General features: G+C 37.1%; 1 protein-coding gene across 2 annotated transcripts in view; it reads right to left on the bottom strand.

Moving 5' to 3' along the window:
- The window catches only part of LOC120518830 (sialoadhesin-like), a 50606-nt gene extending 32612 nt beyond the window's left edge, over nt 1-17994 (bottom strand). For both annotated transcript variants that reach the window (XM_039741821.1, XM_039741820.1), the window contains exons 1-4: nt 17885-17994; nt 11516-11554; nt 2379-2651; nt 946-1209 (exon numbers count right to left, since the gene is read on the bottom strand). In XM_039741821.1, coding sequence (XP_039597755.1) covers nt 946-1209; nt 2379-2651; nt 11516-11554; nt 17885-17915 — 607 coding nt within the window. In that variant the 5' untranslated portion in view covers nt 17916-17994. The remainder of the gene's footprint in view (nt 1-945; nt 1210-2378; nt 2652-11515; nt 11555-17884) is intronic.
- Between the last annotated feature and the right edge of the window lie 201 nt (nt 17995-18195).

Consider the following 18195-nt stretch of genomic DNA (forward strand, 5'->3'; position numbering starts at 1 on the left):
AGTCTTGTCATCATGAACCAAGACTTTTATATTAAAGCTGCATTAGCTCAGATGTAACAAAGGATGTCCATATTGGAGCCATTACAGTGGTGATTATAGTGTCTATATAAGATCATTTTGTTAACAGTTTTATGTAAATATTCCAAAACCATAAATACATGGAATATTTTTCCAAGAAGTGTAGTAAACATGAATACTTTGGGCATCTTTAGAGTGACACTTGAAGATGTTTCAAAAAAGTCGGGTGAATATAAATTGATGAGTTGTGTTAGGCTGAATGGCTTTGTCTCCTCTGAATGTCTGCTAAATTCTTTTTCATGCAGGAAAACAATTCAAAACAATAAAATAAATATTATTAATAATAATAAGTAATTCAGTACTTCCACTTGTCCACTTTAAACCCACTTAAACTAGTTCAGTTTCACAGGAAAGTTCATTCAAATGGGTGGAAGATCATGGAAAGAATAAAAAAAACACTGAAAAGAGCCTAAAAAAGGTCAGGAAGGTATCTGAATGTACTCAGGTGTAGACGGTCAAGAAAGTTCATATGCAGCTCAGTGAGGTCAGTGATTTAACATTAGGGGTAGGAGAATGAATTACATAATATAATAATACAAACTGCAGCCAATTTAATGTACGAGAAATAAAAGGTGAGTTGTCAGACACCATTTAAGATGAATACTGAAGAAGTTCAGCAAAGAAAATCAAGGAAAAGGCTTAAAGAGAAGGGGAGCCACAAAGCTACAGCAGGTAACATGATTTTATTCAGCAGCGCACATTCAGAAGGACCCTGAGACCCTCTGGTTGTTTCCGTAAAGAGCTTCACAATTTAGAGGCCTGACTGGAAAACCTCTGTAACCTTTTGTACTCTTTGTGTTAAGAGATTTTACCTCTTAAATACAGAATACAAGAATTAAAAATGTGTTACATTTGAGACTTTCTTACCTGATACCTCTAACCGCACAGTAGTAGTTGGCAAGTTAAGCTCTTGTTTTACAGCTCGACACCAATAATCCCCTTTGTGTGACAGATTCACAGGACTGATAGTTAAGGTGCTGTCATTTTGTGCTTGAAAAGGATATCCACCTTCTCTATTGTAGAACTCATATGTCCACCCAACAGGATCTCCATCAAGCCGACAGTGCAGGCTGATCTTGTCTCCTTCAAATATCTCTCCATCTGGCTTCAATTCAAGTTTGACTTTCCTCTCTGAAAAAGAAAACATGTCAGGATACGAGTACAGGGGTCATTTATTGAAGAATGCAAGGCAGAAATGATTCCTCACTGCCTCATTCTCCTCATCTACTCCTATTATAAACTATAAAGGCCAGCATCACTGTGTTAAAGTCTCACCAGCAGAAGGTAAACCCACCGTCACCCTGTGAACGTAAAGCCTGAACTGAAAATGTGCAACATGGATCAGGATATGAATCCAAATGATTCTGCTTCCGGTCCTACCAAGTGTATTTTATTTAGTTCAAAGAAATACTGTGAAGTTTACAGAGACACAGTTTCAGTGTAACCTGAAAGACCACCTTGTGTTCCTCCATTCAGCCAAGAATAAGTGGGCTGAATCCAAATTTCTCTAGGTTTTGTGGTGTGCTTGGGTCCATTTTGTTATTTGACTGTCTGGTCAGATGTCACTCCTAATCACTCCTACAATGTTTTACAGAAGTCCACTCAGAATGGACAGTGGCATTGTGTACTTGTTTCCTTTGAAATATCTCAGTTCTAACTGAACTTCCATCCAAGTGGATTTATTCCGCTGTCATCCTCAGATATCGAGGTGCTGTTGTGGTCATCGCCCTTCTGTTCTGTGACTCCAGCTCAGTATGACTTTGTGTCCAGTATGGTAAATTTTTCAAAACAGGAATTGCACAAAAACACAGCATTAGAATAATAAAGAAAATGTAAAATTAAATCTTTCTATTTGGATTGTAGGTGAATCTTCACATTTTTTCTGACTTCTTAAACACAAGGGCAGAAACACTGGACCTGCAATTAAAAGTAATCATCTAGAGAACATGAACTTCATAACGGGAAAGACAATTAACATAAAAAGTGACTCTAAGCTTCTTATTAACAAGAACATCTTAATAAATTCCGTAGATGTGTGGAGGTTTCAGCTTTGCTTGTTTATTTCTTTGCGTGACTCCAGTGAGCTTAAAGAAAACGCAAACAGAGAAACAGGATGTGTGTCACTTTGCAGTCGTATTCTGTTCAAATCAGCCATCAAGCTTAATATAAATGAATTAAAACTTCCCTGCTTTAAAGCCACAGAGTAGTCATGTGAGAAGGCAGCCCCTCTGGTGACCCCTCTGTACTACACACTGAGTGACTGCTGCTTAATGCTCATCTCTCTGTAGTCACAAACTCACCCATCACAGTCAGTGAGACAGGTTCACTGTAGACGTTATGGTTATCATCGGCTCTTTTAACACCACACAGGTACTGTGTGCTGCCAGCCTGAGTCACTGTGACTTCTTCAATCTGCTGGACGCGTGATGACACCTGCCCATTTTTGTACCACACATATTTCCAGCCTGTAGAGTCACTCTTGTCACTATCAATGCTACACTCCAGGGTCACTGTGTCTCCAACATACAGTGGTTTCTTCTCCTTACTTATCTTCAGTGTCACCTTTGGCTTTTCTGCAGGGAAGAAGAAATCAGAATTACAGACTGAAGCAGAGCTGACAGAAATAAACACACCTGCTGCTTTTACACTGACAACTGAATGATGTTGTGCATTATTGCTACATTTTAAAATATTTATATTATTGAACTTACAGCAGCTTCCCAACCAACTGCAATGGTATTACCAACCAACTATCATTTTAATATGAGTTATACAATCCAATAAATGAAAGTCCATAGGCTAACTGAGGGAAGTTCAAAATAAAACAGCTGTCACAAAAAAGAATAAGTGACTGCTCTGGAGTGGAATATCTTCAATTTTTCAACTGCAGATTGTTTATATAAACTTATATATTAAATTAACTAGTTATTTAGCTTAAACCAAAATTAACTGAATTTACAGAACTTTAATTACAGGCATTGCAAACTTCCTTTTGTATTGTACCAGTAATTTATACATTTGTTCCAGTCAGTTTCTTTTCCAGTTATTTTATGACCTAGGAATGGGAAACTGTTTTAATTAAGTTTTATCCTGCAAACGAATGGATGGGATATGACAAGGAATTACCAAATTAATTTACAGCTCAGTAAAGGAAGGAGCACAGAGGTACTTAAGAGATCAATCACTTTGATCAGAGTCATTCGTCATCGGGACAAGACATCCATCCATCCATCCATGTCACATGTCCTGAAACCCCACAAATACATTTTAACATATACATGGCTTGAAGGAAAGGAGAAGAAACAAACAACAACAGAAGGACAACATCAAAGATGATGAGACACGAGGAAATCTGTTTTGGACGTCAGAAAATGTAACCTATGGACAATAACAGTCATTAAACCAAAAATCTCACAGGACATGAAACCCTTAACACTTTTAATTTTTAGTAGGCTTTTCTAAAACTGTTTATATCCAGACTTTGATATCTATTTTATTTTCTACTATATTTTCTTATATTTGGTTTTGTTATACATTAATAAATACCACATTGTTTTTTATATTTTTTATACTTTGTCTTTTGTTGAGAGTGATTGAAATGATAAATGGGTACCAAGTGTGAGTTAGATAGCTACTGTCTCATTCACAGGACTTATCAAGGCTATTGAGGTTGTTCCTCAAAAATGACAACAACTAAAAGCAAGAAATAGTTTGGTTAGTAAGTGGCATAACACTAAAAGAATTGACCTTTTATGTGTGTTGTGATGTCACCTACGTGTTTGTTAGAGCTGTTGATAGTGAGTCCCTGTGTAGAGAATCTTATACAGAATGACTGTCAATTGGCACCACCCAAGGATTTGTGTGGATAGGATTGCTATGTGTATGAGTGTTAATCTTCAAGAGAGTAGATGAACCTAATAAACGTTCCTGGTAAGACTCACAAATTTCAGGTAATATAGTGGAGAAAATAAAAAGGATAAAAAGGGTTTATTATGAAATGTGCATCCAGCCTGTAACATATATTTATTTGCCATTCATTTCATTGTTTTATACAAGGCTGTCATGGTGGCACTCTGGTTAATGTTGTCACTAACACAAGAGGCCAAACCAAATAGAAATTGCAAGAAGCACAATAAAAAAAGATTTCTTTTAAGTATTTTTTTAGAATGTTTGTTTCTGCAGATTGGATAACGAAAGGAACCCCAAGCTAATCTTTTATCCCGTTATGCCAGTTACGCACAGTCATGACCCTAGAAGCAACACTCCTTGCAATGTTGGAAGTGGCATCAATAATGGCTCTCAGAAAGGTGGTGAAAAAGGGCTTAAATTAGCGTTCAAGATGTTAAAAAATACCAAATTAATTTGCACGCATCCTAATCATGACAGATGCAAACTGGAAAAGAAACATCACTGGAAAATGAAAAAGAAATTCTGACAACTGAAAATCAAGATTGAAAGTGAAATTGATCCTAGTGTGCAATGCTTCATACCTGACAGAAGAGTGACGTTCACTTATTTTTTGTGTTTCAGTCAGTTTTTCCCTTGGCTTATATTTATTTGCATTTTTTTGCTGACACCACTTCTGTGAGATCTCTCTCTGGCAATGTATTGAGCGGGGGACGAGGATCCCAGCCGTAGTGCATTGACTTTGTAGTGGAGTCTTTTTGCAAGTGTTGTTTTTTTTGGATCTACTAGTTTTATGATTTATTCGCTCTTTGTATTCTGCTCTTTGGATTCTGCTCTTTGGATCTGATGTTTGGACTTAGTGATTCTGGATTGCCTTTCAGGCAACTTCCTTTTGATGTTTTAAACATTTGTATTTAATTTTATACTTTGTTAATAAATGTATTCATTTATAAAGAACTTTGGTAAGACTTGTCTCTAAAATCCAAAGTTTGATGGCTTCTCTCCCTTGCAAGACATTTTTTAATTATATTTTGGGACTATTTTGTATTTAGAACTCTTAAAGCCACCTCAGTTTTGCTGGACCTGAGTAGGCCCAAGTCTGCTGGTAGTATTTGGGAACTAACTACCTTGGATGGGCTAGAGAAAGTACTGGCCTGCTCTTGCAACACTTTTTGGAGGCCTAATACCCATACCACCATGCTTGTGATTCCATCTCATAATATTTATATAATAAAACAATCTTATTTGACTATTCTCAATTAGACTGAGGTCAAGAAGGTCACTTTGTTCCTTGCAGCCCACTGACTCATCGTAATATGAACACAATTTTATGCATGTATTTTTGTGTTATTTAATTTTTCATTACCTATAGAGCTTTGGTATTAGCTTTATTATTTTTTGATGTCTTAATTTTCATTTTGTAACATATCCTGTGTTGTTCAAATGGCCATATGGTCTTGCATGTGGCATCATGGAACATTACTTATAAACACGGTGGTGTTCATACTTTCAAGTTATTCCTCAGTGGATACAAAACTCTCTCATTTGTAACTATGCTAGTCACCTTCTTTTTAAGAAGGGTCTACTGTTAGGTTTGGTTTCAATTGCTTCAGTTTTTGATTATGACTCTGCTTTCCACTCTGGTTGCCCAGATTAATTTTGTCTTATGGTATATTTGACCCTTGCCTTCATTTTTTGATTACTTTTTTCACATTTTAATCATCTCCTAGTCTCTTTTCACGCATAATAATCTTTGACTTCCTATGTGTCATAATACAGAATTGGTGATTCTTATTGACTCTCATTGATTGCTAGAGGAGAAAGTGCTGACTTTCTGTAAGCACCACTCATTACTGTCCCTTTGATGTTCATCACACATTTCATTTGGTGTGATTTGTAATCTATGCTAATAAAAGGCAAAGCCCTCACTGACTGACTGACTGCCTGACTGACTGCCTGACTGACTCACTCATCACTAATTCTCCAACTTCCCGTTTAGGTAGAAGGCTGAAATTTGGCAGGCTCATTTCTTAAAGCTTACTTACAAAAGTTAAGCAGGTTTCATTTCGAAATTCTACGCGTAACGGTCATAACTGGAACCTACTTACATACATATATATACGGCCATAGCCTGCAGCTTGGTCGCCTTGTGAGGCGAAGTTGCGTCCCCCATCATCACGGGTCTTAGCTAACATTAAATAAAGCTGTGGACATTGCAAGATCGCACGAGATAGCACAAGCACAGCTGAGAACCTTCGATACATGTACTCCGAGCAGCTCACGTGAACTGACTGTGAACGCAGTATTCATAGAACAAGCAAGAGCTCCAAAGAGCGCTGAACAAAAAACGCATTACACAATTGAGAAGGCAGCAAAAGAATATGAAGTAAGTGACGCATACAAGCAACGACGAATACGATATTCGCGAGATACAAGTTTAATGAGAAGACGCAGGTATAAATGAGACTTTTGATCACTTTGTAACGGAGTTAAAATTGCTGGTGAAGGAATGTACTTATGCAAACGAATAGGAAAGCAAGGTGTAAAGCTTAAAATTAAGTTCATAGACACACTGCTGCTGGCGTTTGTCATGCCTAAGACGAATACGATATTCGCGAGATACAAGTTTAATGAGAAGACACAGGATATAAACGAGACTTTTGATCACTTTGTAACGGAGTTAAAATTGCTGGTGAAGGACTGTGCTTATGCAAACGAAGATGAGATGGTCAGGGATAGACTAGTGTTTGGCACAAACTCGGCAAAAGTGCGAGAGAAACTTTTAAGTTCCGGGTCTGAGCTAACATTAAATAAAGCTGCGGACATCGTAAGATCGCACGAGATAGAACCTTCAATGCATGTACTCCGAGCGGCTCACGTGAACTGACCGTGAACGCAGTACGCAGACAAAAAGCAAGAGCTCCAAAGAGCGCTGAACAAAAAATGCATTACACAATTGAGACGGCAGCAATAGAATATGAAGCGACTGACGCATACACGCATATTCATAAGTTCACCTACTGCAGAAACAAACGACACGGTGGAAAAAGTCAATGTCCAGCTAAAGGAAGACAGTGTAAAAAATGTGGTAAATTGAACCACTTTGCCTAAGTTTGCAGGACTGGGAAAGGTAAACCCGTGCATGCAGTGTATGATGTCTCCGATAAAGAGGAAGACGAGCTGTTTATTGATGCAGTAGGACAGGAACAACCCTCTGAAGCTGAACAAGCCTTTATAGACATATCAATAGGAAACAAGGTGTAAAGCTTAAGTTTAAATTACGTTCATAGACGCGCTGCCGCTAAATATTCGCAGGCAAATCCTCAACTTAATACCGGGAATGCCTGTTAAACATCTTAGATTCACGAGTACCGATTTGGGTGGTGATCACTTCGATGAATGAAACCTGTTATCTTTACAATGGTTGACAATGAATATGAGATGGTCAGGGATAGATTAGACAAACATGGAATATAACTTGAACACAACACATCCTCCAAATACGAACCTGATTGAAAGAAATAATGATAATTAAATCCTTGATAACAGCAACAAAACAATTACATTGACAATCATGTTACGTTATTTTTAAAATGTTTCCTTTTCTTTTTCATAACTTCTTTAACACACTACTTCTCTGCTGCAAAGCGCGGGTATTTTGCTAGTCTATTAATGAATTCCTGATCTACCCCTTCAAATATTGCAGGATATGTGTTGTCAAAGATTTTTGCTTTATCTCTGTTATCCTTCACAAGAACAAAAAAGATAATAAGGTGTTTCAAATTACCCAGCTTCCTTTATGTAATTATTTTGGACAGGGATTCTCAGTTTTTTGCTTTAAAATTGGTTATAATTTAAATTTTTCTTTTGGTTACTGTCCCGAACTTGAAGCGACAGATGGAATGGTTCAAACAAGACTATTTAAGATGCTCTACAAACTTCCTGAATGGCACTCTTGCTAATTAATGAATATTAATGAATGCATTGGTATGTGCTGTTTCATTCACTAATAAAATATGTCAAACTTTGAATGTTTTAATTCTCCATTGGTGCATTTTACTTCAGAATTATTGTCCCTACCAAGCTTGACAGAATATCTGCCTAGGTTGAGAAGCAACTGAGGTACGTTCTAGAGCCATCTATTGATGTCAGGTGCGTCTGCCAAGCAATTTGAATATCACAGCCATAAAGCAGCGCTGAAGTTCTGAGAGAGTCATCACCTCACCAGTGCAGTGTTTGGTAAACTTTTTTTCTTGTGACCCAATCTTGCCATTGTTAGTGTCTTCAAGACCCTGTCCATGACATTGCAGTTGACAGTCACAGAGTTGGGGGTTTTCCATGGAGAATTGCCACAGACAGTCATAGTGGAGCAATGTTGACTGCTAAACAAGCCTGTGGTGACCCATTGTGAGACTCTTCACAAACCATATGCAAACCTTTCCCAATGAATACAACAGTGAGTCATGAGGCTACACAATCGAAACTATGCCCTTGTAATATCCATCTGAGAGTGATTTCACTGAACCTTGAACCACAACATACATTGGTCCTTATACTGTTGTTAGCATACTGGTTCAGTAATCTTCAGATTATTTTCAGCTACATCACACATTTCATGTATTTTGCAAAATAAATCAATCTATCTATCTATAGGAGAGATGTTCCTCCTCCCTGATTCAGACTGATAGGGAGAGTGAATGAAGTGCAAAGCGCTCTGGATTCACATCATTGTGGGTCTCAAGTATTTTATTTGGTCCATCGCCATGTCAATGACCCCAAAGATCACTCCTGGGTACACAATCCAATCAACACATTTGGAGTTTATACATTTTTTTTTTTCTCTGTTATAATGGTGTGGTTTGGAAACATGTAGGACATACATTTAGTCTTATTTTTTAGCCTTGTAATTTATTTGTCGATTTTCAAAATTTTTGCTGTATTTTTACATGTTTACCACACTGCCATTTTGTGTATCATTTTTGTTTATGGGTCGCCTCCTTTTTTTTGGCTGTTCTGAGTTTTTTTGCTGTTGGTAACAACTGCTGGAAGTGACTTCATGTAACGTCATCAGGCTGCCAGATGGTGAGGAACTGCTGCCAATTCTCTGTTTGCAAATAAATCTGAAATATATTTTACAGTGCTAGTTAGTTATTTTTGTTGGATAAAAATGATTCTTTGACATTAATATTTATGTTAGTTTTTCAAACATTGGCAATTGAATTGATTTTTTGTTTTGGTTTTCACCTCCATACTTTCCTGACAACATTTTCTCTCATTTCCAAGTCCATCCTCACATTAATTTAATCTGATGTGTTAATTAGCCATGGTATAAAAGCTGGGTCAATTATCCTATACAGATTCAGATTTTACTCATATCTGGAATGCAAATTGAGGCCATTAAGAAAATGTCATACATTTTGTGGATTAGAATTGAAGATTGGAACAACTAGATGTCAATGTTAGGGCATTTAAGTATCTAAACCAAAAGTTTATTAAATGATGCTCATTAGAGGGGAAACAGATTCCTGATTAAGGATAGGAAGAATCAAAACCAGTAATTGTTAATTAAAATAAAAGAATCACCATATTTAACCTGACCTGGGTGAGACGTACAGCCACCAATACATTAGACGTCTACTACCTGTGAGAAAAAGATGGCAGACTTAAAATGCTCAGAGATGGATAGAACTTAAATGCTGAGCCAGTCATGAGAATGAGCAGGGCAATCCAGCTATTGGTTAGATAAGGACTAGTCGGCTGCTTGGTCTGGACATGGAAGAGGATTCAAGGATTGGAATTTGTTGGCTTCACAGACACATTCAATTTATGTAGCTGCTAAACATTTGTTAGGTTCAACAGAACCCGAACAAATAACAGAGCAAATAGGCATGCAGTGGCCCCATGTCGGCAGACTGTGAGCAATATGGGCTTGGAAAATCCCACAGGCCCAACGTGAGGGCTGCTACAAGGGCACCCCTAACAAATAATAATAAAAATAATAAATGTTATATACTGTATATATAGCAAGCTTCCTTAATGTCCCAAAATGGGTTAATCGCTGGCAGGATAAATCTAGTAACAGATTCATCCTTGGATCAGTGCTTGTGTGGTAATGTTGGGCAAATGTCATAAGGACCCTTGTAGTTCTCTGCTTTTTAATTTTGTCGCAGATTAGTATTGTTGGTAGATTTTAGACTTTGATTGTAGAAGTATAAATAACAATTTTAATGACTAAAAAAATGTATTGTTTTTATATTTGTTGAAATGGCACAATTATATATATATATATATATATATATATATATATATATATTATTCGTAATATTTTCTTGTTCAAGGAAAAGAAAAAAAAAACTGGAATGGTACTAATAGATTAATGATTTGTAAGAATAAAGAGTTCAAAGCCACATTAGTGTGCATGTTCTCCCCATGTTTGTGTGAGTTTCCTTCCAGAGTCCAAAGACATTCAGGTTAGGTGGACTGGTGACACCAAATTAGCCCTGTTGTGTGTTGTTCACTCTGTAATGGCCTGGTGGCCTGTCCAGGGATTATTTCTACCTGTGCTCATTGCTTGCTTTGATAGGCTCCAGCTACCCCACAACTCCACCCTGCTATAATTGGTTACTGAAAAAGGATATATGGACCAGTAACGGATGGATGTTTTACAGGCTCCTGATTAAATATGGCCTCCCTTGCTGTTGGGCCAATGTTGCACCGATGTGTGTGAATCCCAATTGTGCCATTTGTGACTGACCTCATAGGACCTGCACTGTCCCAGTGTCAGTTTGTTTGCTGAGAATGAGAAATGGTCTGATAAAATTGAAAAATTAAAACAACAGGAAATCCTTTCAGTCGAGTCACTGGACCACCGTGCTGCCAGAGATGCTACAGGGGGTGCTGCTTGACAAAATGAGCAGAGGACATTAAAAAGAATTCAGACCAATGCCTGTGATAAGGAGCCACATGACCTGAAAGGATGGAAACCAAAATCAAAAAATTAAGCCCTTCATTCGGTCTTTCCAGCAGGTGCCTCAGATTAAAAATAGTCTAATTTATGCCCGTTTATTGTATTCTTAAATAAAACAACAGGGAGAGAATTGTGACTTCCAGCTGATAGGATGTTTTTTATGAAAGAGTTAAGAACAATGTGGGACAGCAACACAAAATCATAGTGTGTGCTAATAATGTCATCAATTTACAATTCCACAAATACTGGCCTTTATGAGCAAAATAACAGAAAAAACTGCAAAAACAGAACAACATTAATAATTACAGAAACTGAAACTGAGCTTTCAACAGATGTGGAACAGTAAATAAGAAAGTTGTATGAATTCAGAGGGAGATGGTGCCCTGAGTACTGTTACAGTTATATACAAATTGGGAAAAAATAATAAGGATTCAGAACTGAGAAGAGGAGAAAATGATTTGGATTCGGAAACACTGAAGGAAGCAACAACCAGAGGAGGAGAGGTGAGTGCGAGACTTGGACTGAGTGTGGAAGTTTATTTACAGAATGAAAAACTTCTCTTACCTTCTTCATTCTGGGCCGAGGGCATCACTGCAGTCAGGCCTAAAAAATAAGAATCGGAAAAAGAAGTGTGAAAAAGAATAAAATGAAAAAATCGAATTGATGCTCCATGTATCGACCCTGATAAGTTTCATGTGAGATAGGAATACAGTTTTGTTGGATTAATATCAGTCTTTAAATAAAAGGGGGTCTGGAAGGGGGATGAAGGTCAAAATAGAAAACAAAGAAGTGATTTCATAAAAAAAAAGAAAGTAACAAAATGTGTGAGGTTTAGACCCAGAAAACTGACTTGTGACATCCCAGGACTCATTTCTACAAAAAGGCATGAAGGATTACTTTTAGAACAACCTGCCCAGGCTGCTGGTTGAGTCCATTTACATTTACTGTGTGAGTTTTCTAATAATTATATGCTACATTCACAATAGCAGATTATCTTGATTTATGATTACTAGAAGAAAGTAGGAGCTTCTATACCGGAATCAAACAAAAAAACTTCATAGTTGTGTTTTTAAGTTTCTTTAATGAACACACAGTCCACATTCAAGTTACAGCCTATTATTATAAAAAATATAGACACTGGCTATGTCATCATTTACAGTTTTCAATCTTTATTACTTTTGACTACTTGTGTATGTTTTGCTTCTAGCAAATTGCAAAACACAGCCAATATTTTACAAATTTAGAGTAGAATTGTGTTTTAATCTGTGTCTTCGTTATTACATCCATAATTATCGTTTTTTCAAGAATGACACTAGCACTGCTTCTCTGAAGAAGCTACAGAGAGCCTGTCAGGCCAGAAAAGAGCCTGTCATTCCTTTATGAGACTTGGAAAACAAATCTGACATTCACTACTCTTCAGTGGTCTCACCAGCCCTTTGGTTATCTCCATCTTAGCTCATCAGGTGTACAGTGGAGTCTCTCAGGCTGAGTAACACTCTGGTATGGCTCCCATTCAGCTCAGGGCCACTGGCCACCACAGAGCATGATGAAGTTGGCTCTTAATATTACTGTCACACAGCTTTGTTTTGTGCAGGATAAAACACACACTGTTATAAAAAAGCTAACAGCATTACAAAATATCTCTGCCTATCTACAAAGTTTTTTTTTTTTTTTCTCTTCTCCTTTTCAGCACTGTTGTTAGGACATTTTTATCATTTGGTCATAAGGTTACTCAAGAGTTGTTTGTACTGAAAACTACCTGAGCAGACCTGAAGTGTCTCATATTCAGTCTGAAATTGTATTTAACGTAGGATGTTATAGTGATTGTCTGTTTTTGACATTTTATTACTGATACAACAGACATTCAGGTGAGAATTTAATTGCTCTGTCTACATGTGACAGTAAACTTGAACTTGACCTTAAACTTAGATGAGGAAAAGCCCCACAGTTCTGGTGTCAAAGCCGGTGACATCTGTACAGATGAAAAAATCTTTTGCATATTAGATTATATGTGAGATGCTCTTTATCTGAATGTATGGCCACAAAATAGACAGATGAGGACATTTCTTCTGCAGAGGCCTATACAGTAAATCAGCACTTAACATTCTGACTTATATAAACTGTTAGTGGCTGTGAGGCTGTCAAATTCACACTGTTGTAAAATGGTGTTTTGGTTATTTTATTTAGGGGACCCCAGGAAAACAACCAGCCTTGACTCGACCCATACACACTCATATAGGCAAGTAATACAGTGGTTAATTTATATAAATGAAAAAGAACATATTGAATAAACAGTTAAATAAAAACGCAATTGAACAAATAATACATACACAAAAACTCACCCGAATAAAACCCAACAGTGATAACTAATTAATTAAACAGAGTGTGAGATTTTTGAACTCTTTTGAGGCCCTCCACAACGGGACAACATGCCGAAATGTGATTGACACGTCTGTTGAGGGCTGCTTGTCCATCGCCGAGGCAACTGCAGATTTACAGAACCTCGCAGGATCACAGCCCCTCGCAGGTTTGCAGCACCACAGAGGCGATAGTAAGCTCACCACCTCCTTGCGCAACGTGTCTGTCACCCGACAGGTGATGCAGGTAACATTATAATTTGGCCACTGACCTGACCCGGCCCTGTCCGTTTGCTGTGTCTGTGTGTAGTAAAGTGGTAGCTCCCCATTGAAATGAATAACCTTGCTTTTCCTGTTTCAAGTTGAATAAAGCTGGTTTTCCTGAAGTCCTTCGACTCAGCCATGTCTTTTGGGTGTGAGGCAGTGTGTTACTCACTCATCACAAGAGATACAAAAAAAATCCCTCAAGACGATACTCACTAAATGATAAACAGTAAACACTCACAAATACAGTCCAAAATACAGTCCAGTTTCACAGGAGTAACAGATGAAATGTCCAAAGTGAATAACAATCTGGAAAAGATGTAAAAATCAGTTCTACCATGATTCTGAATATCCAATGATGATTTGTAACAGATGGAGCGTGCTCAGTGAATGATGACATTCAAACCAGATGAAACTACAGGACACCAATCCAGAAAAATTGTAATCCTTAAAGTTTCGGGAATTATAATCCAAAAAGAATAGCTTGGTACAGCAGTGAGAGTGAGGAAATGATATCAAAGATGACTGTAATAATCCATGCTGACTTCTTGCGGCTTTCTTTAAAATTCAGTGCCTCATTTTCTTAATCCCAGCAGCCCCTGGGTGAACAGCTGAAGCTGCATGGTGGCACGGCAGTTCCGAGGCTGCTAAGAATTCAAGTCCTGTCACATAGTGCTGCTACAAACTATATTTTTATTTATTTTTACACTATAAAAATATGTTGAGTTATAATAACCACAACCATTTGACACTTTTTTTCTTACTCTTGACACCAAACTAATGTGTATGTGAAAACTGTCTTGTGTGAAAACAGTGTAAAGTAGAAAAAAATACATTTACATCTAAAGAACACTTCACTTATTCCATCACAATTGAGTTAATTTTAATCGTTATCCTAAGACTAATTCAGAGCATCCTTTACTGTGGATGCCTTGGATTATCTATATAGATTGCAGTAGTTAAACCCCTGCTCAGAAGAAATAATCTCTTCAGACTAATTTCTAGTCTGCCATTTTTAAGTAAAATTCTAGAAAAAGTAGTTTTTTGGCAATTGAACATCTTTTTCAACAATCATTCTCTTCCTGATAAGTGTCAGTCAGGTTTTAAAACCAATCATAGTATAGAATCTGTACTGGTTAAAGTAGTTTCTGTTCTTGTTCTACTACACCTGACTGAAGCATTTGACACCATAGCCCACCCTGTTATTATAAATTGTCTTAGACGATGGGTGGGCCATTCCGGTGTTGTATTAAATTGGTTTCAGTCTTACTTAACAGGCAGAATATACTTTGTAAGATGAGGTGATTGTAGTTCGGAGGTCTATGATATCGTATACGGCGTACCTCAAGGATCTATGCTGGGTCCGCTGCTTTTTTCAATCTACTTGCTTCCATTAGGCTGGCTTATCTCAAAACACAAAGAGATCTACCACAGTCATGCAGATGACACGCAACTTTATTTATCTATAGCACCTGATGACCCTGACGCTCTGAGTTCTCTGACCCAATGTCTGTTTTGTATTTCTTAATAGATGAGTCGTGACTTCCCTAAGCTAATTAAGGAAAAAAACTGAAATTTTAGTTGTTATGAAAAATGGAAATAATGAGTGTATTGGGAATAAACTTGATGTCTTGGAACTAAAAGTCATGGTGGAGGGTAAAGAATTTAGTTATAATCTTGGACTCTGACGTAAACTTTAACTCACATGTTAACCACATTACTAGGATTGCATTTCTCCATTTAAGTAACATTGCAAAAGTTGGACCTCTTACAAAATTTGAAGAGGCTGAGAAATTAATTCAAACTGTTGTTTTTATTTGGTTAGATATGTGTAATGCAATCCTTACTGGTATACCTATGAAAAACATCAACCAGATGCAGTTAGTCCAGAATGCAGCAGTAAGAATCTTCACTATAAAAAGAAAATCTGAGCACATCATTACATTGTCATTACATTGGCTACCCATGTCCTTTAGAACTGACTTTAAAATAATACTCTGGGTGTATAAAACCCTAAGTAATTTTGCTCCTTCCTTTATCTTGGAGTGCCTGTCCAATTATATTCCATGTCGCAACCTTAGATCTTCTACGTTTAAATCTAAGAGCCAAGTATAAAAGAATTGGTAAGGCGGCCTTTTGCTGTTGTGCACTAAAACTCTGAATTCCTTTACCAAGTGACATACGCCAGGCTAAAATCCATCTTTTTACTTTCTTGTATACAATGTATAGAGAAAGTATTGCAATCGTCCTAAACTTTGATGTTGAGATTTTGATGAATCTTGACGTTTTAGACCTCCCTGAGTCTGAAAATACCATTTTTGGAATTATGTCTGTGTGTCTGTCTGTGTGTGTGTAAACACGATAACTTGAGTATGCTTTCATTTGGGTCAAACAAATTTTGCATACAAGTATTAGGTACAAAACATAGATTTCTATCAACTTTTGGGCTAGTTCTGCTAACCGGAAGTAGCACTTTACCTTTTATTAATGCAGCTGCAGAGTCTGATTTATTCACCTTTACTTTAATAATAATTGTTCAATATATTATTAATTTGATTTGATATTGATGGTTCTTTAATGTGCATAATATAAAAATATAATCATTGTCTTGCGGTTTACTTCTCAAATATCCATCCCCATATTTGAGTATATGAGAAAGTCTAGGGGAGACGACTCACGATTTTTTAATTTTTCTTTTTCGTAGCTTCAGTTTAGTTCTACTCTTAATAAAGTCGATATGCATAAAATGATCATTATTTTCTGCGAATCATTATTAACCTTTGCTTCTCTCTTTTTTCTTTTCGATACCTCCATGGTGGCATTCTACACCAGAACCACCTGATCCAAGTCCTGTGCTGCCTCAATGAGTACACACAACGACTCGTCACAAGGCCTACTGCATCGACTTTTCTAAGACAGCACTTCCCATACTCAGTCTTGGGACACTCATGGGGCTGCAGGTTTTTGTTCCAACCAACTTCTGTTTTTAATTTGGTTCCTAGCCTAATGTAGTGAGCTGTTACCATTTCTACATTTTGCAGTCAATGAAGAAATTACAAATGTAAGCATATTAATACATTTTAATAAAAATTAAGTAATTATATGTGGAGTAATTGAGTTGAGTTGGAGTTGAGTAATTAGTGGGTCTATTGTAGCAGTTGCAGCCTTTCATCGTTTAATGTTGTTCATCCAAGTGTCTGCTTGGCTTGTTTTCAGTTGTCACTATTAGGATACAATGAAGGGCGCAGACTACACAGAATTAGAGAACAAATAATAGGAAAATAACAAAACAAAGTTAAGCAGTTAAAGTTATAGCAAAAAATAAAAATATTTCTAATGTAAAAAACATTCTGCTGTGCTTTTCTGAATGTAGAATAGAAGAAGAGAAAAAAACAGACAAGCTAACTAAATGAGATCCGTTATTATCAGATATCAACACTTATTGTGAATCTAGCTGGAACAAAAATCTGCAACCATAGGAGGTCTCCAGGACCGACTTTGGAACCCACTGCTCTAAGACTCATCCTAAAAAAATAATAAAAACTGACTTAAGAACATTTATGTTAGGCAGAATGCCCACTGGGGGCTGGGTGGTCTTTTGGCCTGAAGCCCCTGCACATTTTGTTTTTTTCTCCAGCTTGTAATTTTTTTTTTCCTGTCCACCCTGGCCACATGACATTATCATTGAGCCATCATTTTATATATTTAAAGACTTTATTTCTATCATTTCTATTTCTATTTTATGTAAGTGTGCATTAGTTGTTCATTTGTGTATACTATTTATTCATTATTATTCTTATCTAAATTCTTTCTTTCTTTGCATGTAATTATGTCTTTGACATGTTGTAAAGCACTTTGAGCTTCATCCTCTGCATGAAAATGTGCCATAGAAACAAATGTTGTTCTTATTGTTTGTCTTCAGAGCTCCAGCACAGCAGCAGTACCCGGTATGCCCGGTGTGCCACGTCCTGTGCATGTTTGATGGCTCACTCACTCCATTTTGTTTTCTTCAGCTGATTTCTCCTTTCCTTTTCTGTAGGTTGCCCTTGTTGTCTGCATTACACAGTGAATCTTCTCTGCACTGCTTCACTAAAATGGTGCCATGTTACTTCATCACAAGGTGGAAACACGTTCACCTGTTTCACTGAAATCTTTACTGGTGTGTCCCATACGTTCTCCTCCATGTCTCTCACAGCAGCTTGGTCTAATACCCCACCCCTCAATAGCTTTGTGCTTTATTTGTACTATAAACTCTATTTTATTAATAAATACAACGTTAATCCTCATTTAAAATACTGTGACCCATACTTACAAACCAGTAGGCAGAATTCAGAGATCTTCATGCTGCACTTGTCCTCAGTCAGAAGTGAACACCAAAGATACACATTTGAACAAAGTCAGCGGCTGTTTGCAGTTTTTACATTTTCAGGAAATGATCACGCTGATGATCACACTGGTCGGCTTTGAATGTGTAAAGATTTCTCAATGACACCTCCTCATTTCATGCTTCCTGTTTTTAATGTTTTGAAATACACTTCAGGATTGCACAGTGGGTAGTGCTGCTGCCTCCAAGCTGTAAAAAATACAAATCGACTGCTGCCCAGTTCACAGTCGAGGTGATCC

This window comes from Polypterus senegalus, chromosome 18 (assembly GCF_016835505.1).
Source record: "Polypterus senegalus isolate Bchr_013 chromosome 18, ASM1683550v1, whole genome shotgun sequence".
NCBI lineage: Eukaryota > Metazoa > Chordata > Cladistia > Polypteriformes > Polypteridae > Polypterus > Polypterus senegalus.